The 22,863-nt window shown below is 37.7% G+C and overlaps 1 protein-coding gene across 3 annotated transcripts in view; it reads right to left on the reverse strand.

Annotated features, from left to right (window-relative positions):
* The window catches only part of PDE4B (phosphodiesterase 4B), a 528,481-nt gene that overhangs the window by 207,137 nt on the left and 298,481 nt on the right, over positions 1 to 22,863 (reverse strand). Inside the window, exon 1 of one of the 3 annotated variants that reach the window (XM_037826992.1) lies at positions 490 to 554. The exons of the other annotated variants lie outside the window; for them this stretch is intronic. Coding sequence (XP_037682920.1) covers positions 490 to 539 — 50 coding nt within the window. The 5' untranslated portion in view covers positions 540 to 554. Of the gene's footprint in view, positions 1 to 489; positions 555 to 22,863 lie in introns of those variants that run through there. 3 annotated transcript variants of the gene reach the window in all.

Genomic DNA, 22,863 nt, shown 5'->3' on the forward strand with positions numbered 1-22,863 from the left:
ACTATTCAATTAGCCACATAAATTTAAATTTGGGAGTGGTTAAAAATCTTTATAATTTGTAGTAAATACTCATTACCTTATATATGTAGATATATTTGTGTTCTGGTTTTTGTTGTTCTTGTTGTAGTTGCTATAGCCTAACAGAAGAAAGCTTTTTTAAAAACAGTCTTATTTTAAACTTCAAGCAGAGAAAAATGAATATCATGCATAAATTTTACCCAGGCTTGAAGAAACAGATAATTTTTATTCTTACAGAAAAACTCCACTCAATTTATCATCCACTCCTACAATTTAAAAAAGATAATGTAAAGGACTTTTAATATTTGAATGTACTCAAAATATTTTTCCTAAAAATCATGCAGCTATAAAAAGCATACAATATTCCCTAGACTTTTTGCTTATTTTTAATTTCAGAGATGAAATCATCTCCCGGCTGTGTCCCTGAACTGTCAGATTAAGTTTGTTGTTCATAGCGTTACCAACACCTACCATATCCACGAATGTCGCCGAGGAGGAGGCAAATCACTAACATGCAACATCCTGAAGAGCTGGTACACTATCAATATCCCACCACGCGGGAACTTAGTTCATTTTCATTAATTCCACATTTCTCCCTGTGTTCTGGCTGCCACATAGTTATTATTTAGCTCTTTGTCCTTTTACTTTCCTTTCTGATGGCATGTCACTTCCCATTGCAGAGTAGATACCGTTTTCGATAGGAATACAAATGAATTAGCAATCAACATGTAAGCATTCAACTGGAACCTCATCAGTAGTTTCCTTTAGATATCAAATGAGAAATCAATTTGCAGCCAAATCTGAATGATAGCTTCCCACGGTGTGTGTAGCCTTTCTTCCAATTTACCTCAGAAAAGGAAAGAATTTGCTTCCGAAATTGTAGAAAAATCTCTCTTTAAACAGTACTCTGTTTTCTCTCTCATTTTGCATTTTCACCTCCTTGGCTGGTGATATGTCAGCATGTTTTCAGGTTTTCTTTTAGCTGAAGTTCACACTGATCAGATTAATCAAATAAAACTCTCTCCTTCTACCGTTTGCATTGCATTTGGAGCTATCAAACCTCCTGTCTGACTCGTTTCTGCATTGTTTAGCCCATTCAGTGCAGGATGAAAGAACACCTAACACACAGGGTCAGATTTCCTGAATGACATATGTTAGACCACAACAAAGGAGAAAACCCTGGAGAGATTATAAGTCCTTTTCATTGCAGGAGATTACAGAGCAAAGAAAATGTCTATGTTACACAAAGAAATAACAGTGCGACTGGAATAACGAATTCAACTTTGCCCAGGTTTGGAACCAACTCCCCTGACTGCTCCAAGCATGCTGGTGTGTATTTAAACTTCCACCTTTAGTTCAAGAAGACTAGCTTCTAACCCGGCACAATAGCCCTTGAAGGCTACAGGGATCACTGTTGGCACAGCAAAGCAGCAATAGGTTCCAAGTCCTCGGATCCCTGAAAAACTCAAGACATCTCCCAGAGTGGCCAATTATACCCCAAAGACATTCAACCAAGTGGACAAGGGTCCCAGCATTTGGGCTCTCTGGGTAGAACATAATCATTGTTTATGGGTCACACTGACAAACACTGGTTTGCAATCAAAGGAGATGGTATGTCTGAATGGCCCACTATTCAAGCTCTTTCCTTTGTCTCTTGTTTTAGACTGTTTTAGCTTCATTTATATTCCTTCTGAATCTGTGCTCCTGGAAGTGATGTCTGTTTTTTTGTTTTTCTTTTTTTTTTTTTAATTTCAGATTTGCCCCCCCATCTAAACTTCCCAACCCTCACAATGTCTCAGGGAAGCTGACCTTAGGACAGGGCTCATTTTATGCAGTGGTACCAGCAAGCATACAAAATGAATACAAGTTCATAGGAGATCAGAACTTTTGACAGGTACATCATTCATTAGCTGAACACCTGCCAATTGGTCTCCATTTCATGTAGAGAGCCAAAGTCCTCTCGATGGCCTATAAAGCCCCATATGTGGTCCCCATTACCTTACTAACCCCATTGCTCCACAGGGCCCTCCATACTCTGCTTAAGCTGCACTGGCCCTTTGCTGCTCTTGGAACATGCCAGGCATGCTACTGTCTCTGGAAATTTTCACCAGCTAGTCTCTCTGCCTGAAATACTCTTCCTAGCTCACTCCATGGCCCATTCCCACATTTCCTCAGGTCATTGCTCAAATGTCACTTTCTTATTACGGTCTATTCTGACCATCCCTACTCTAGCACCCTCTTTACCTTTCTTTATTAATTTTTCACAGAATTTATCACCTTCTAACATACCATATAATTTATTTAATATGTGTTTCATCTCTATCCTACCGCTAGAATGTAACTCCAAGAGAAACAATATTTTCATATTTTTTTCAACTGCTTTATTGTCAGTGCCTACTTTAGAGTCTAGCCTAAAGGAGGTTCTCAATAAGTATTTATTGAAAAAAGATTTAATTAATAAATCAATAAAAACAAGTGCCAGTCCATAGGCTTTATAACTTACAAGAAAGAAGAAAATTGGCCTAGTTCATAATTAAATAGAAGTGATTTTCATGAAAATAGTATTTTGTGTCAGGATATTCCTGGTTGCTTTCCTACAGGAAAAGTCTTTATTTTCTCTAGTGATTTGGGGAACAGTATAATTATTGAGAAACACTGAACAGAGAAGAGAGAGGCATTGGTGAATGTGGTTCATTTAATCCTATCAGGCAGCATGATGGCTTTTGAGAATATCACTAAAGGGTATGTTTTTAGATGATAAAAGAAATACAAAATTAGCAAAGGCTATCTGGGAAGCCTTGATAAGGGTAATTTTAAAGATGACTTACGGCTAACTCATTGCCACAACTACAGAGAGAAACTGCTTTTGAGAACAGAAAAAAAATCACCTTATTTTCTATTTCAATTTCATAGAATTGTAAAAAAGCCTAAGTTCCTTGATTTTAGTAACAGCTTTATTGGTATGTAATTCATATATCATAAAATTCACCCTTACAAATTGTCCAATTCAGTGTTTTTTAGCATATTCACAGGTTTGTGCAAACATCAGCACTATCTAATTTTAGAACATTTTCATCCACCCAAAAAGAAATCCCATCTCCATTTATCCTTCTCCCAATCCCTGGCAACCACTGATCTTTCTGTCTCTATAAATTTGCTTATTCTGGAAATTTCACATAAATAAAATCATAATATTTGGCTGTTTTAACTTAGCATAATGTTTTCAAGGTCTATTTATGTTGTAGCATATATCAGTACTTCATTCCTTTTTAACTGCTGAGTAATATTTCATTGTATGGATATACCACAGTTTATTTCTCCATTTATTGTTGATTGACATTTGGGTTATTTCCACTTTTTGGCTATTATGTATAAACAAGGCTGCTATGAACATTCATGTACAAGTTTTTGTGCAGATATATGTTTTCATTTTCCCTGGATATATACAAAGGAATGAAATTGCTGAGTCATAATGGTAACTGTATGTTTAATATTTTGAAGAAGTGCCAAACTGTTTTCCAAAGTGGCTGCACCATTTTATATTCCCACCAGCAATGTATGAGGGTTTCAACTTCTTGTCTGTCTTTTTTTATCATAGCCATATTAGTGGATGTAAAGAAGTATCTCATTGTGGTTTTTATTTACATTTCCCTAACAAATGATGTTGAGAATCTTTTTTATGCATTTACCTGCTTCTTGTATACCTTCTTTGGAGAACTGTCTATTCAAACCTTTTGCCCATTTTTGAATTGGGTTATCTGTCTTTTTATTGTTGAGTTGTAAGAGTTCTTATATATTCTGAAAAATAAGCACTTAATCACATATATAATTTACAAACATTTTCTCCTACTCTGTGGGTTTTCTTTCCACTTTTTTGATGCTATCCTTGGAAGCACAAAAATTTTAATTTTAATGAAGTCTAGTTCATCTATTTTTTTCTTTTTTTCACTTGTGCTTTTGGTGTCATATCTGAGAAATCATTGACTAACACAGGTCATGAGCATTTATAACTATGTTTACTTTTCTTTTAAGAGTTTTATAATTTTAGCTCTTAGGTCTATGATTCATTTTGAGTTCATTTTTGAATGTGGTATGAATTAGGAATCCAAATTCTTTCTTTTGCATGTGGATACCTGGTAGTCTTAAAACTATTTGTTGGAAAGGCTATTCTTTCAATCCATTGAATTGTCTTGTCACTCTGGCCAAAAATCATAAATGTATGTTGTTGTTTTTTTTCCGGCCTCTTAATTCTATTCCATTGATCCATATGTCTTCTCTATGCCAGTACTACAATGTCCTTGTAATCAGTTTTGAAATCTAGAAATGTGATTCCTCCATCTTTGTTCTTCTCTTTTTCTATTTAGGTCTTCCTTAATTTTTTTGACAATGTTCTGTAGTTTTCAGTATACAAGTCTTACACTTTTTTCATTAAGTTTATTCCCAAGTATTTAATTCTTTTTGATGTTATTGTAAATGGAATTGTATTCTTAATTTCATTTTTTTGGGATTGTTCAGTGCTAATGAATAGAATTACAATTAATTTTAGTATATTGATCTTGTATTCTGCAAACTTGCTGAAGTTGTTTATTCATTTTTTTAGTTTTTTGTGTGTATGTGTGCGTGTGCATTTCTTAAGATTATCTGTATAAAAGATTATGCTATCTGAAAGTTTAGATTCTTTGCCAAAGAAATTGTTTTGGCTCAAATAACAGAACTAAAGGGGGGAAAATGTCTTCTCTGAATTTCCTGAGAGAAGCCCACTGACCTTCAGATAATAGTCTTAGAAAAAATAATGAACTGAGATTTGCCTCTTTTATCAAATGTTATAATATGAATATTGATGTAACAATAAAAATAACAATAATAATAGCTATCATATATGCCAGCAACCATGGTAATCTTTTACAAACTTTGTCCTACTTAATCTTCGCAACCACCCTCTGAAGTAAGAACAATCTTTATTCTCATTTTATAGTAGACACTGAGCCTAAGAAGGATTATATGACTTACCCAAGGTCACGGTTAATAAGTGGCAGTTTAGGAATTCAAATGTAAGTAAAAGAACTAAGTCTGAGACAGCTTGCTCAAAGTCACTCAGGTAGAAGATTCTAGAGTCAGAGCTCCAACCTAGGCCCCCTGAATCTATATTTCTTGTGTGATATACCCTACTGCTTATGAGAGAGCTTGCTGGCCTTTTCATAAGAGCTGAACTACTGGGAGAGGAAATTCTCAGGATAGGGTAAAAAGGCCAACATATGAAATACATTACTCTAGGATTATGCCTGCAAATGCCTCTCTTTTGGCTTTCTACTAAAGCATGTCTTGCTAACAGAGTGAATCCTGGCCTCTAGCCGAGAAGGCTGTGCAGTATCAGGAAATAAATGGAAGAAAAACGAGGCAGGGACCTACATACTGACAGACTATCAGAGCTCAAGATTTGTGCTTAAAGCTCACTGTGAGGGAAAGCAACAGGGAATAAATGTTATCTGAGAACACAAAGACACAAAGGCAGTCCATCAGCAACTAACGCACGACAGCCACCAAAACAACCTCGCCAGAGCAGGTAGTTTCCTTTAGTAAATAACTCATGCACGGGCGCTGGGTGAAGCTCTTCCACTGACTGATACAGAAAGTCTCAAGTGTGATGGGCAGCTAGACAGCCTTTAAGTACTTAAATAAAAGCAGCACTTATTTAATTTCACTAACTTTTAACCTCACTAGTTTTAAATGATATTTTAAAAACTATTTCCCTAAGAAACAATTTTACATGCTAAAACATGTCCTAATTGGTTTAAGTCTATTACAATAAATGTTCTGTGTCTGAGTAAAATATTATGGGTTGAAGAATTTGGAGAGTTATTTTCATGCAAGTTCCTTACATGAACATTTTTTTGATATAAAAAATAAGAATATACATTGTATGACCTAGAAATAAGAGCAGTAATAATGAGATTAATAATAATACAAATAATTGCTTTTACATAGTGCTGTGGAGTTTCAAAGTGTTTTCACATGTATCGTTGTATTTACTCCTCATCACAATCTTCTGGGAAAAGTATCTTTATCTCCACTTTACAGAAAAGGAAACTGAGGTTCAGATTCTGTCTCAACAAACATCAGTGTATAAGGAATCAGGACTGGTGTTGTTACCCATGAAAAGTTACACACTGTTAGATCCTATGTGAGTATGTGATTAAAAGGTTACCAGAATGATGGAGAGCTTATAAATCCACTAACTTACCACAAAAGAACCTTGTGAAAGCACCGAGCTTGTCCCTATGGATTAGTTTCAATTAGGGATAAAGAGAGGAGATAGTAAATCCCTAGAGCCTCAAGGCACCTCAGCATCGACCACTTTGTGCTATAAAAGTTTCACTGCACATTAGGAGCATCCATAGATCCTCACATATCAACTTCAAACAGGACATTGTTTTATTTTTAGCAGTCAACAGCACTTAGACGACTGGGGTCAGAAGGAAAACAAGAGCCATTTGTGAGTACATACTGTATGCGAATTGCTTCCTATGGTTTCTCTTTTAATTCTCACAACAAACTTAAAATTTTATATGATTAACCCCATTTTACAAACAAGAGAACCAAGCACCCAAGAGAATTAATTCAATGCTTGAGGTCACAAAGCTAGTGAGTAAATCTGGGATTTCAGCCTCCTATATGTTTGGCTCTAAAGCCCCTGCTCTTTGTATTACCAAAAGCCTAAGTAGAATATCAATTCTACTATGCACTAGCTGTGTGCCCCAGGATAAGTCATTTATTTCACTGAGCCTCCGTTTCTTCATCTTTAAATGCAGGAATGAGCCTGGTCATGGCATCAAGGGATTGAAAATGACTTCTTGACCAAAAGGGGGAAATGAAAGGTAACAAAATAAGGTTACAGTGGCTAAGAGATTTCAAATAGAGTCGAGAGGCTATCCTGGAGGTTACTCTTATGCAAGCTCCAGCCAGATATCCCAAATGGCCACATTATGCCAAGCCCTAGCCAACAGTAGACCTGAAATACCTAGGTCCCTATCTGAGACGCTATAAAAGTTTCACTCACTAAGTTTATTTTTCAGAAACTTAAATCCACCAGAGTGTTCCTATGTCAGACAAGTTCTGAAACCCAGAGGCAACAGCCTCTTTAAGAACATCAACCAGATGCAGCCCCCTTTCCCATACTGTTGACACCCCCTTTCAATATGAACAAATTAGAGTGCTCAGTGCCTAGACATCCCTGAAGATTGAGGAAAGGGTAGCAACAGACAAGATAGGATTTAACTTAACAAAGGATTACAAATACTGTATGTATGTGTGTGTGTGTATATATATATATAAAATACTAGGGAGTTAGAAGAGCTAGAAGGAAATAATTGAAATGATGGAACTGTAACCCATTACATTCTTTGAAATTTGCTCTATAGCTATTGTTCAAATTGTACTTTGAAAGTTATCACCTTTCTGTATATATCTTATATTTCACAATAAGGGAATAACTAAAATTGTGGAACTGTAATCCATAACATTCTTTGAAATTTGCTCTCTAACTACTTGTTAAATTGTACTTTGAAAGTTATCACTGTTCTGTAAATATGTTAAATTTCACAATAAAAAATTTATTCAAAAACTTCCCTAATCTAATTAGTGAAAATTAAAAACAAAAAGAAAAATGTTAACATAGACAATCTTTAAATCAGAATTTCTAGCGATCTATTACCTAGTGTTGTAGAAGCATCTAAACTTTCAGGAAAAAAGGCAGATAATAGCTGCTGTGATGATGAAAGACAAATAGGTAAAATATAAATAATAATACTCTCTACCTCCTAAGTTTGGTAGATAGCTCAAATAGATAATTTGCATTAAAAAGTTGGCAAAAAATATAATTCCATACAAATATGATTAAAAAGTAATTGGAGCTTCTGTGGAAAACAGATTCTAAAACAACTGCTTCTCTTATAATACAGTTATTCAAAGAATGAAGTATTAAACCAGAATAGCATTCAGGGTAAGGTTATCCTGATACTTTAGACACGGGCAGGTATCCAAAGGCTTCCACAGCAGACAATTTCCCAGCACCCAATCTAAGAATGCATTCCTAAGAAAACAAAAAGGCCACTTTGTGTGTGCATGTGTGTGTGTGTGTGAGTGTGTGTTTATGTGCATGTGTGTTTCTGTTTGGGCTCACATACCTGTGTCTGCTTATGTGTTAGATGCTGAAACTAGCTTCACTGTACCTATTTTACCTGTCAAGGTGGTCTTCAATAAGGTGCTAGATGTTTGTAGTGGTTGTAAGTCACCAATCTGAATGCCAAAGAGAGGTCCTTAAAACCATCACAAAATAATGTGTTTCCAAGATTTGTGAGGGTATGTGATAATTTTCAAGAAAAAAAAAAAAAGAGCACTGCCTTTTCACCTTCCAGAATTGGTTGTTTCTGGAAATTTTTTGCATTCTTTTCTTGCCGTGTTCTCCTATGTCCTTTAGGATAGGACTTTGATCTGGAAATAATAACATCTTGATGTTCTAACATTGCTACTCGAGAGTTATTGCAAGAAGTCTGGATGTCAGTTTGGCTCACGAACATGAAATCTGATGGAGACGCCTCCTCTTGATGGCTCTTTGTTTTTATATTTAAACAACTCCTAGAGGTACAGCCAGTATAATCAGATACTCAGAGGCACTGAGAATAAATTTGTCTTTAGAAAACTTTCCATGAAAAAAAAAAATGTCTCAGAGGTCATTGAGTCCAACTTGGTCATTTTACAAATAAGGAAACTTAAGTAGGGAAAGAGAAAGGGACTTGTGTGAGGCCAGTAGGGTAGCTAGAATTTTTTTTTTTTCTGTAATTATATTAAATGCTCCTCTTCATCTGTAATTATATTAAATGCTCCTCTTCATCAAAAACAAAACAAAACAAAAACCCCACAAAACCTAAGTAGATTGTGTCACTTGTTTAACTGCTTGCTGAGCACTAGCTCACTTAGAAAGGTAGAAAGGAAGTCCAACAGCATGTAATGTACAGAGGAGGGGGGATTAGAAGCCCAAAGACCTGAATTCAAATCTCATTTTGCCATTTAGTAGGTAATAAGTAACTTAATTACTCCATGCCTTGGGCTTCATATCCATAAAATGGAGATAATATACTGTACAGATTAGAACTTCTGAAGTTGCAAGTGCCAAATTTCCAATTAAAATGAACATAAGCAAAAAAAGAGGAAACTTTGATTCATACAGGTAAGCCACGAAAAGGATTAAAAGGGGAGAGGTAGTGCCAACGTCAAGGAAGACTGAATAGATGGACTCAAATACCTTTGGGTCTCTCTGTCTTGGTCTATCTCCATTCTTCTCTGTGTAGCAAGTGAATTGTATCAGCCTGGCTTCTCCAGGAAGGGGTCACAGGCCACTCTTGACAGCCTGTGATCACAGAGAAGAACACTTTTTCCCCTTTAGTGCCTAGTATAAAAATCCTGTGTGACAAGCCTCTAATGGGCTCATCTTGGTCACAGTTCAACATTTCTCGTAGGCAGGTGGGGAGCTATATGCAAAACAAAACAATTAGAACCAGTATTTGGATGAGGGAGGGTCATTTCCTACCAGAAAGAGGCTGGTTCTGTGCAGATCAAACTACAAATGTCCATTGCAAATGCCCACCTCATTTAAAGATTAAATGAGACAGTAGACTTAAAATGTTGTGCACATAGAATGGCAGCTGCCCTATCCCATTATAAATCTTTTTGCAGTAATTTTAAAAGTCTCTCAAGCAAGTGTGGAGAGCAATGAATTCAAGGACAAAAAAGAAGGACTGTGAGCATTTTTTAAGGTAATCTCTCTAGGAGGAAAACAGGACACTGCCTCATTGTGCCAGAGCCAGAGACACCAGGCAGGACTCTTCAAGCTGACTCAAGCTTGTGTTTAAGACTCTACTGTCTGTGGAGCTTTACACTGAGATTGTCTGAAGTAGCCTTAAAAGCTTGTGTTTCATCTTCTACTCTTTTAGTTTCACTTGGTCAAAATTTTAAAATTCATGAATTCCTACTAGGGTGGTTTCCCCTACCACCCTGGGCACTATGCCTAACTCTACACGGCAGAGCATTTAGTGTGAAACAAACACCGAGCCAATGGAGTCAGTGCCGATGACCCTAACAAAGGCCCATATCCCACTAACACAAATCACAACTACATAATTGCTCTAATATGATAAATCTACATTTATCTAGAAGAATCCAAAATCAAGTTCATCAAAATGTTTCCTCAGAATCCTCTGGAGATATTAAAAAAAGGGAAAGATGAGCACTTTCTACATGGCCCTTGTGTCATGGAAAGAGCACACAACTTCTAGTCAAAAGAATTATATTCAAGTCTCATTTCCTCATTCAACAAATATTTTTGGAGCTCCCACAGCACTCTTCCCAATGCAAGGAACATAGGAAAGAACAAGGTAGATGAACCCCTGCCTTTTAGACTTATAGCCTAGTGAGAAAATGAGGGACCATAAACAAGTAAGAAAATATTGACAGATAAGTGAACAAGGAAAAATAAAAACAAAAAGTTATAGGGTGGTGGGGGAGGGGTGACCTTTGAGTCAGATCTGAAGGAAGTGAGGGAGTAAAACATGGGAAGATCTGAGAGGAAAGCATCCCAGACAGAAGGATTAGCAGGTGCATATGCCCTAAGATAGAAATAAGCTTGAACAGAGAGGCAAGCATTAGATCATGAGGGCCTTACAGGCTCTGAAAAAGAGTGGGTTTTAATCAGAATGTGATCGAAATCCCACTGGGATGGTTTTACATTTAAAGGACCACTAGCTGCTCTGTGGAGAAATGACTGCAAAAGGGGGAGGAAAGGAAGCACAGAGACCAGTTGGGAAAATAATCCAGAAACCTAGGCTAAGGATAATGTTGTTTTTGCCAAAGTAAACAGAAGTAGAGGCAGTAACAAGTAGTCAGATTACAGGTACGTTTGGAAGGTAGAGCCAAAAGGACTCACTGAATGATGAAATGCTCAGCCTGAGGAAAGGGAGGCTTTAAGAATGACGTTTAAGAATGATCTGGGGCTAGAGTACACATATGAACTTAGCACCACTTCCTGAGAGAGAGAACACTGGCCTTAAAGCAGAGTTTTCCAGAGTTCTGTTTTAGGAATGTAAGCTTCAGATGCTGTCTTAGTTTGCTAATGCTGCGGAATGCAAAACACCAGAGATGGATTGGCTTTTATAAAAAGGGGGTTTATTTGGCTATACAGTTACAGTCTTAAGGCCATAAAGTGTCCAAGGTAACATATCAGTAATCGGGTACCTTCACTGGAGGATGGCAAATGGTGTCCGGAAATCCTCTGTTAGCTGGGAAGGCACATGGCTGGCATCTGCTCCAAAGTTCTGGTTTCAAAATGGCTTCTCCCAGGACATTCCTCTCTAGCAAGCTTGCTCCTCTTCAAAACGTCACTCACAGCTGCATTCCGTTCAGTCTCTTTGAGTCAGCATGTTTTATATGGCTCCACTGATCAAGGCCCACCCTGAATGGGTGGGGTCACACCTCCATAGGAGTATCCCACCGAAGTCACCACCCACAGCTGGGTGGGGCACATTCCAAGCAAATCGAACCAGCACCAAAAGGTCTGTCCCACAAGACCACAAAGATAATGGCATTTGGGGGACACAATACATTCAAACCGGCACAGATGCCTATCTAGAGAGAGTTAAGAAGGCTGTGGATATACAAGTTTGGAGATTAAGGGAGAGAACTAGGTTGAAGCTATAAATGTGGAAGTCATCAGCTGGTGATAAAATTGAAAACCAAGCTCTGGCTGAGATCACCTTGAGAGTGAGTATAGATGGAGACAAGATGAGAGACGGATGATAACTGAGCACTGGGACACTTAGAAGTCTGGAGGAGGAGGAGCCAGTTCAGTAGTTAGAAAACTGGTAGAGGACACTGTCTGAAGCGAGGTGAAGAAGAATGTTGCAAGAAGGAGGGAGTGAATAGACAAGCTGGAAGTCCCTAAGAACCTTGACAAAAGCATTGTCAGTAGTTTTGTAGGGATAAAAACCAGATCTGAGTTGAATGAGGAAAGAATGGGAGGTGAGAAAGTAGAAACGGTTTTAGGGCATTGCTGAAAAGAGAGAAGACACAATGGGTTTGTTTTTGGTGGGAAACATGGAGTCTAGAGAAGGAATTTGAAGGATGGGAGATACTGTGGAATGAAGACAATGGTCAATGGAGATTGAGAAATTGAAGTTTAAATAAAATGAATATGAATATGCTTAGAATTATTTGACCTAAATGAACATTCACAGTCTAACCTTTCATAATCCATGTCTCACAAAGCATTGTATCATGTCCCTTTATAAATACTTATGACATCATAAACATTCTCCTGACCATTTCTTGTTTGTGTTCAACTCATAAGAGTTGCTTTGTTAGTCACAATAGTAGCCATTGAGTTGGGAAAGGATGACACTGATAACAAGCCAATGAACTCACCCTTTCAGGCTCCTTTCACTTCTCATTCCTACCGGATCTGAAGCTAGATAAAAACACAAATGCCACTTTTAATCCAATCAACAAGAATATATCAAATGCTTACTATGTAGACGGCAATGTTAGTCTTGTGAGATATACACCTTAGTTAAAATAACATAATTTAGCCATCAAATTCCATCAATCCTTCTAGGGTTTGTGAGATTTATGCCTTAGTTAAAATAACATCGTTGAGACACTAAATCTTATCAACGCATCCCTTAAATTTATCTTCACTTTGCCCATACTTTCCATTTCTACTGATTCTGCCATGTGCAAAAACAGGGCATGGAAGAGTGTAATATATTGCAGTACTGCATAAAGTACTAGAAATTGGACAAGTGCAGGGATTAAAGTCAGAGATATAGGCAACAGCTCTCCTTATGTTAATATGGATAATAAATGTCACTTATGATTTTAAGAAGGGAATATCATTGTTTGATTTGTGTTTTGGAAAGTTTGCTCATTTGAAGGTGGATTAGAAGATGATAAGTAAGAAGTAGGGGGGTCAGTTAGGCACCTCATTTAGCCATTTATTAAATGTATTGAGTGCCTCCATGATGTCAGTAATTTGCTAGGTTCTGAGGATGTCACCATGAAGAAGACACAACTCTACTGCCAAGAATTTTGTAATCTAGTGTTGATAACTGACAGATAGACAACCATAATATATAATCATCTCTTGGTCTCTTGATTATATGAGGGCAAATTAACCAATCTGTGGATTAATCTTGATAAAAATTAAAATGCATTGTGGAAAATTTAAAATCTCTATGAACCAGAAGTATCTATCTGTTTGGAGGCATATATTTTGAAACTGAAAAGTTGGTATGGAAGTCTGGGACAGTCAAGATGGTTCTGTAAAGTTACAGGAGGAGAAATTATGGGTAAGAAGAAGATTCGAGGAAAGATAAGAGATTTAAACCAGAAGGAGCAAGAGGAAAATGGAGCTGCTTTGCAGATAAAAGAGACCTTATGAGAAGGAAAGGAGTCATTCAGCCCATGAGAGAGAGGCTGAAACAATAGCAGACTCAGAGAGATCTTGGTTTCCAGTCCTGATTTTGGCTCCAATCCATGTGCATTGTTAAAACTACCCAGCCCTACTACTTGAGGAAACTTGTGTGGATCTCTTCCTTTCAACCACAAGGGACTTGGGAAAGCACTTCTTCCCTGCCTTTACTAGATTATTCTTTGAGCAAAGGGGAAGGGGTGGTGGATGGGAGAGGTAGGCATGAGAAGAGGTTGTACTCACAGAAAGCGTATTTCACACAGAAATAAAAAATGTTTTGAAAGCATTTTTTGTTTTGCTTTTGTAAGTGGAGCATGTGCAGCCACCTTGAAACTTGACACAATGCTTCCAGAAAAACTCCTGACAGTTGACAGTGCTTCAGATTGTGTATTATAGAATAAAAGAAAGAATATGTTTAATTCACAAGATACTTCATCCATCACTGAAACTGTTTAGTTTCCTGGCTGCTAAAATAATACCATGCAATGGGTTGGCTTAAACAACAGGAATTTATTGGCGTATAGTTTTGAGGCTAGGAGAAGTCCAAAATTGAGGTGTTGGCCAGGTGATGCTTTCTCCCCAAAGAGCATGGCATTCTGGGGATGGCTGCTTGTGACCTTTTGTTCTTGGCTTTTCTGTCATGTGGCAATGTGTATCATGGTGACTTCTTCCTCTTCTGGGTTTTGTTGACTTACACCATCGGGCTGCTCCCCATGGCTTCCCTTTCTCTCTCTGTGGCCTTCTCTATAAGGATGCCATTAATAGGATTAAGACCCATTTTGATTTGGCTGGGCCATACCTTAACTGAAGCAACCTCATCAAAAGGTCCTATTTACAATGAGTTCACAGCTACAGAAATGGATTAAGAACATGATTTCCTGGGGTACATAGCTCCAAGCTACCATAGAAATTAAAAAGTAGAAAATAACAGACATCAGAATCAAGGATGGCCACAGGTACAAAAGTGGTTTCCCCAAGGTTCATTTCCTTCCTCTTCTCCACTCTCTGCCTTTCAAGTCCCTTCCATCAAGTGTACCACCTTGATGTGCACAGGGCTCATTATATGAAATCAGAAAAGCAACTGTCAGATTTGTCCACACCAGAACTACCTGGTCAGATTATGAACCCTTTCAGAGAAGCCCACTATGTGTTTGGCACTGTGCTAGATGTTACAGGAAAGGAAAATACACTTTTTTTTCTTTTAGAGTTCAGTTTAGTGAGGAAATCAGATATGCCAGTTTGGATATATTATGTCCTCCAAAATACCATATTCTTTAATGCAATCTTGTGGGGGCAGACGTGTTAGTGTTTATTAGGTTGTTACCTTTGGTTGAGTGTTTCCATGGAGATGTGACTCAACCAACTGTGGGCAAAATATTTGATTGAATTATTTCCATGGAGATATGGATCCCACCCATCCAGGGTGGGTCTTGATTTAATCACTGGAGTCCTACAAAAGAGCTCACAAACAGAAGGAGCTCAGAGCATCTGAGAGGGACATTTTGGAGAGAAGCTAAGAGCTGACACTGACACTTGGAGATGTAGAAGGACATTTAGCTACGAGATGAAGCCCAGAGTTTGCCCTGGGATATGTTAAGACAGGACCCCCCAGGTGATTAGAGAGAAATGTCCTGGGAGAAAGAACCAAGAACTCACAGGAGCTGAGAGAGAGCTGGAACACAACCTAGGATCAACAGATGCCAGCCACATGCCTTCCCAGCTAACAGAGGTTTTCCAGACGCCATCAACCATCCTTCAGTGAAGGCATCATCTGTTGATGCCTTAGTTTGGACACTTTTATGGCCTTAAAACTGTAAATTTGTAACTTAATAAATCCCCTTTATAAAAGCCAATCCATTTCTGGTATTTTGCATAATAGCAGCATTAGCAAACCGGAACATCAGACAAACAGATAAACAATAGAGGATGCAATATCTATGCTGTGACAAGCATAGGAAGCTATGGGGACTCAGAGAAGAAACCACTGGTGGGAGTCTTGCTGGGAGGGCAATTTAGCGTAGTCTTAATGAAGGAGAAGATAGAGAGGCAATGAAAGAATGGGAAGTGATTTGAAAGAGATATCAGTACATGGTTTAGTTATTTCTTCTGATGTATTTGGGGAGAGGGTAATTCTGACCCCAAATAAGTGAACTTACCAATAGTGGCATATCAGGCATTATGGCATCTAAGCCACAGATATATTTTTGAGTCAGCTGACGTCCTTGATCACACCACACACACCACCTCCTCTACAGAGCTTTATAATCCACTGCAAGCCTACAAGCCTGTTACTGCTTTAGCTAATCTGTATGTAGGAATACTGAGATGAGTTGATGCTGAGGGAAAAGTGTCCACACTTACCCAGCAGTAATCAATTCAGTTCAACTTATGGACACCTATAGTTTGCTTATCCACCTACCCCACTAGACTATGAACTCTTAGAGTCTTGAAACCTTATCTAATTGATCTGTATATTCCTTGGCAGTTAGCAAGGACCTGGCACTGAGAAAGTATAAAAACTGGTGCATGAATGATAGCTCTATACCCTGTGGGGAACACAGAAATTACAAAAGCAAAGCAAAGAAAGTATGAGGTCTTTGAGCCCCTCAGGCTGCAGGGGAGGGCAGATGATTGCCATGAATATTTTTAAGAATAATGCAAGGCAAAGAGAAATGAGTGTACTACCAGGAAATCTATTGGGGTTCCTAAAGGGGGAGAAAGGATATCTAAACAGGAAAACAACCAAATTTTGGGAAGGTAAGGGACATTTGCTCAGGATCTAAAAGGGTAGAGTAGGAATTTGACAGCTGAGACAGAGAACGAGGAGAATCCAAAGCAGGGATGAAGGAGCCAAAAAAGCATCAAAAGACAGGGAAATACAGTCTGGTGAGGGAGAAGGGAAGGATGTGAGGGCAGAGAAAGAGACAGGTGCCAGGAGACAAAGACCTTGAATGTCACTCTAAAAAATAGAGACCTTGCTTAGATGGCTTTAGCATGTTGCCTATGTTAACACCAATGCTTTTATTACTCCACCTGTTCCCCTTTGTCTTGTTGACACAGAAAGAATACAAACACTAATTCTTCTCCTCTTTTTGGGGACCTCATAGTGTTATTGATTTTCCCATATTGTAAGGCACCAGTAATAAACAGCACTGGGAAATTGCTTCCAGATACAGAAAGCAAGCTTGTCATTGAAAAGTTTCTAAAATGCATTTCCCCTCCTCTAGTATCAAGCAGTGTTTCCTATTATGATTACCAGAATCCCCAAACACAGCTCTGTTACACCGAAAATCTTCAAGAGTAATTACGTATCAAAATACAACAGAATGTTTTTGTATTTTCAAAAAGAGGTGTCATCCAAACAGATTTTTATCATTTCTATGCTGTATAGCTACTTTGAGGCTTTTATGGTGCCTTTTTATGGAAGGATTCAAAATGTGTTACTGGCATTATAATATAAATTTGTCACTCAGTTAAATTAACTTCAGTGAACATTTTTCATTGTTGTACCAGGTGTTGTAAGAAGCATGAAGAAGTACAGTTATATCTCAGCTATCCAAAATGCTGTAGGAAAACTCATTTTAGATAGTCAGATTTATCCATTAATTTAACAAATATTTATTGAATGTCTACTATATGATAGGCATTCTGCCAGATTGGGGATAAAGAAGTGAATCAAATATGGTTCCCACAATCAAAGGATTTATAGTCCAAGAACAAAAACCACATTAACAAAATTACTCTGTTTTGTTAGATGTTCTTCACTGATATTTTATTTAGTGACATAAAAAGTCTTCATTGTGAAGGTGACACTTGAAATGGGTCATTTACAATGAGTGGATGTGTGTTGGATGTACCAGACAGAGACAGGGAGGGAGTGAGGATGAAAAAGGACATAGGTCATTCTAGGGAGGGGAAGCTTCATGAAGAAATAGTTATGAAGAGAGAAGGGCCTTATTTCTGGGAAACTGAATATAATGGCTAATTTAGATTGTGTAATTTGCATAACAGTGTCTCGAAGAGACATTGGAAAAGACTCATTATCATTAGTTCAGAGTGGATGACACGGAGTGAGAGAAGTAGTGACAAGAGATGAATGACACTTGAGAGGGTGAGCAAGTTCCACATCAGAAAGAGCCATATATTCCAACATAAGGAGTTTATATTTTAATTTGTGGGCAATTGGGTAGCTCTAGCTGCCCTGGCTTCCTAACTGTTCCCTGAACAACCAGCCAAACTCAATTACATCCTACTGTTCTCTCTGCCTGTAATTCACTTGTACACAAAACACCCCTACCATCCCTATCTCCTTAATCTGACTACCTACTATCTAGCTTTCAGAACAAAGCTTAAATATAATATTCTATTAGAAGCTTTCCATGACTCCTTAAATCAAGTTAGAGCCCTTTGTTATACACTATCATGGAATTCCAAGAGTCTCTTTCATAGCATTAATCACCATTATTAATTAAAAATTAGTGTTTAATGTATGTCCTGAAACAAACAAGCTCCATCAGGGTCAGAAGTTAAGAATGCTTTGCTTAAATGTCTATATTAAAAAAGAAAAAAAAAAAAAGATATCAAATCAATAACTTAAACTTTCACCTTCAGAAACTAGAAAAGGAAGAACAAACTAAATCCAAAGTAAGCAGAAGGAAAGAAATAATAAAGGTTAGAGTTGAAATTAATGAAATAGAGAATAGAAAAAATATACAGAAAATAAATAAACCAAAAGTTCGTTCTTTGTAAAGATCAATAGTGACAAATTTTGAGATAGAATCACCAAGAAAAAGAGAGAGAATACTCAAATTACTAAAATCAGGTATAAAAGAAGGGAACATCCCTAATATCCTTACAGAAATAAAAAGGATTATAAGAAAATACTATAAAAAAACTTTGTCAACAAATTAGATAACTTAGATAAAGTGGACAAATTCCTATAAATATACAATCTACTGAAACTGACTCAAGAAGAAATAGAAAATCTGAATAGAACTATAAAAATTAAGGAGATTGAATTAGTAATTTTAAAACTTTCCACACACAAAAAAGTCCAGGTCAAGATGCCTTCACCACTGAATTCAACAAAACATTTAAAGAAGAATTAATACCAATTATTCAGAAACTCTTCAAAAAAAAAAAAAAAAAAAAAAGATGTATGAAGACTTCTCAACTCATTCTATGAGGCTAGAGCTACCCTGATTCCAAAACCAGACAAAGACAGCACAAGAAAAGATAACTCCAGACCAATATATTTTATGAGTATCAACGCAAAAATCCCCAACCAAATAGTAGAAAACTAAATCTGGCAAGATATAAGAAGATTAGACACCACGATCAAGTGAGATTTAACTCAGAAATCTAAGTTAGTTTGACATATGAAAATAAATTAATGTACAAATGGCGATTGAACTCAGGAAAAGCTGCATAACATTATTATTCATTGGGGAAAGGCAAGTCAAAATCCCAATGAAACACCACTCATACCCTCTAGGGTGGCAAAATTTTAAAAGGCAGAAATAAGGCAGACAATAGTAAGTGTTTGTGAAAATGTGGAGATACTGAAACCCTCACTCATTCTGATGGGATTGTAAAAGGATGCCACTTTGGAAAACAGTTTGGTGGTTCCTCAAAAGCTTAAACGTAAGAGTTACCATATGACCTATCAATTATACTCCTAGTACATTAAAAAAATACTGGAATATGACTGATTATAGCAACATTATTCATGATACTCCAAAAGTAAAAAGAACCCAAATGTCCACCAGATGATGAATGAATACACAAAATGTGGTATATCCATAGAATAGATACCATACAGAAATAAAAAGGAATGAAGTGCTGCTATATGCTACAACATGGATGAGCCTTTGAAACATCATGCTATCTGACAAAAAATCCATATTGTATGACTCCATTTGTATAAAATCCAGATTAAGCAAATCCATAGAGAGAGAAAATAGATTTGTGGTTGCCTAGGCCTGGGGATTGGGAGGAAATGTTCATGGATACAGATACAGGGTTTCTTTTGGATGTGATAAAAATATTTCAAACTTAGACTGTGATGATACTTGCCCAACTCTGTGAAAATACTACAAACAATTGAATTGTATGCTTCATGAGGATAAATTTTATGGTATGTGAATTATATCTCAATAAAGTTAAAATCCAACAAACAAATATGCTGTGCTATAGGAAGTCAGATGTGGAAGGTGGAGCTCCCATAGAAGTTTCAGAAAAGGAGACTTCAGCAGCCCTGAAGACCAGATAGATTCAGACAGCAATTGAAGGGACCTTAGAAAATTCTATTGGGAAGTTGGTGCAAATTCTTACTTTCCTGTCAAAGTATTCCTTAATGATACAGTAAGATGGCAATCCCAGAAAGAAGAGAAAAATATATTTATTCTCATTTCTATTGTCTTTCTGCAATACTTGGTACAATGCAAATAACTAAAACCTGAAAAGATAACAGTAGTACCAAATCATTAAAGATAACTGCCAGGACAGAGCTCCTACTACAAGTCAGTCTTGCTCATTCTAGTTTCTCTTCCGGAGTGATTTATTTCCACATGGAATTCCAAGACGCAGAATAAATTAAGTAAGAAATGCCCCCCTGGAAATATCCTATTACTGTCCTCTATAATTTGCTCATTCTATCCTGAAATCTGGCGAGATCTGAGTTGACAAAAAGATTTACAGGATTTAGGAAATTGCTTTTACTCCTCATCAGGTGTTTGAATCAGAAAAAGCAAAGCAAGATGTGTGGACTGGTTTTCCTCTTCCCTGAAATTTTGTCCGTATTGAAAGGGAACTCTATGAGTGGGCATGTGGATAGTATCTGGTATTGTGGGTAATGCACTACTGATGCACCAATAGGTAGGCATTCAAGTCCCCTCTCCTAACTCTGCCGTAGATTAACAGTGCTCTCTAGGGCAAGTCAACACCGAGCTGAGTTCAGTTCTATCACCAAAATGGGACAGATTGTTGGGTATGCCAAAGACAGTACATGTTAATTAACTTATTTATTGAAGATCTACTTTCAACTTTGGCAATGGGAACACAAAGAATCAAAGATAGTCTTTGCCATGAAGAAGCTACAGCCCAGTGTGAAAGAGATTTTTAAAGTATAATGTACCAAACAAATATTAGATGTTACTTTTGTGTTCTTCCACATGAATTTTTTCTTGCCACACAAATTGTCTCACTTGGGCTTTACAGGCTGTCCATTTATTCCAAGGCTACAGGCTGGTTCATTAATATAGCCATATGCAAACCCTAGAGAGCATAAACCCACAAATCAAACTATATCAAGTTCAATTTCTTGGAGTTTCATTGACTCCTCACCGGAGAAGTCATCCTTTGTGTTTAATGATCCTTTCTTTGTGCCAATGGGTACAAGAAAGTATAGGATTTTAAACGTGGTGAGTTTTCATAAAGCATTGATTTTCTTCTATGGTAAGCAAATTTTCCTCTATGATTTGTACCTTTAAAACAGCAGACATGTTAGAGCAGAAGCAAAATTTACATGGAATTTTAATAGATAACCTTGAGTCTTCAGGGACAGCAAGCAGATTCCTGAAGTGTGTGATGCTAAGATGAAGTGTGTGATCACCTGCTGATAACCAAATCTTTGAAATATTCTTACTTTAGCATTACACACTTGTATTTGGCTATTTGGATTGTTCACGGCATAATGTCAGGGAGCATCATTCTCACGGACTTTGATGTGTACCGTGTCCCAGGAGTTGTGAAACACTGCTGTTCTAGTTTGCTAATGCTGCCAGAATGCAAAACACCAGAAACGGATTGGCTTTTATAAAAGGGGGTTTATTTGGTTACACAGTTACAGTCTTAAGGCCATAAAGTGTCCAAGGTAATGCATCAACAATCGGGTGCCTTCACTGGAGGATGGCCAATGGTGTCCGGAAAACCTCTGTTAGCTGGGAAGACACGTGGCTGCCGTTTGCTCCAAGTTCTGGTTTCAAAATGGCTTTCTCCCAGGATGTTCCTCTCTAGGCTGCAGTGCCCCCAAAATGTCACTCTTAGTTGCCCTTGGGGTGTTTTTCCTCTCTTGGCTTCTCTGGAGCAAAAGTCTGCTTTCAACAGCCGTCTTCAAACTGTCTTTCAGCTGCAGCTACTCTCTCAGCTCCTGTGCATTCTTCAAACTGTCCCTCTTGGCTGTAGCTCCCCTTCAAAATGTCACTCTCAGCTGCACTGAGTTCCTTCTGTTTGTCAGCTCATTTATATGGCTCCAGTGATTTAATTTAGACCCATCCTGAATGGGCAGGGTAACACCTCCATGGAAATTATCCAATCAGAGTTATCACCCACAGTTGGGTGGGGCACATTTCCATGCAAACAACCTAATCCAAATGTTCCAACTTAATCCCCACTAATATGTCTCCCCACAAGATTGCATCAAAGAATATGGCTTTTTCTTGGGGACATAATACATTCAAACCAGCACAAGTGCCAACTCTGTTTGGCTGCTCAGCTAGGGAAAGATTCTTGGTAGACAAAGTCCATCAAAATCATGCTGCCCAGACTGTGGCCTCCTATGTCTTGTTCAGGGTTTTATTATTATGCCGTGAGCAGTTTTATAAAAAAGAATGTGTAACAGCATGTGTTAGAAGTTACTCCCAGAAATAGGGAAGGACTGGTTGACGTGTAAATGTCTTGCTATCTTCACTTCTTCACTGACTTTTGTGAAGCAAAGCAAATATTACAATCAGATAACTATCATACAATTTTCAAAACACACACACATTCTTAATAATAGCAGGGATCATTACTCAATGTCAGAAAAGTGATACTATCATTCTGAGGAAATAATTAGGAGAAAAGCAATACTCAGTATTTGTCTAGAAAAGCACAATAATCCACAGTGGGAAGCAAAGCAGCAATGAGTCGGCTGGAAAGCCACCTTCTTCATTTTATCTCATCTCACATATCATAAAGGGCAAGCAATAAAAAGGCATAAAAGCTTTTGTGGAGATCACTTACCATCATCTAAAACCACAGGATTGTTTCTTTTTTAAAAGGCCTGGAAATGACTTCCAAAGGTCCCTGAGACCCAAGACCTCAAAACACGCTGCATGCCTCATACTAAGATGGATGATGGGGTGCCCTTCTCCTCATCAAAGACCCAAGTTTTGACTTCTTCAGTACATGAGAGCCAACAGCATCTCAGGGAACAGTTACTCACTTTGGGTCCTTTTGTAGTAAGGGCCAAAAATCAAGGTAGAGAAATAATAGCCTTGCCCTTGTTGCCACAGGCTCACTAGCGCTGCTTGAGTTATACAGCCTAGAAGGCTCTCTTGGACTTGGGT

The sequence above is a fragment of the Choloepus didactylus genome, chromosome 2 (assembly GCF_015220235.1).
Source record: "Choloepus didactylus isolate mChoDid1 chromosome 2, mChoDid1.pri, whole genome shotgun sequence".
NCBI lineage: Eukaryota > Metazoa > Chordata > Mammalia > Pilosa > Megalonychidae > Choloepus > Choloepus didactylus.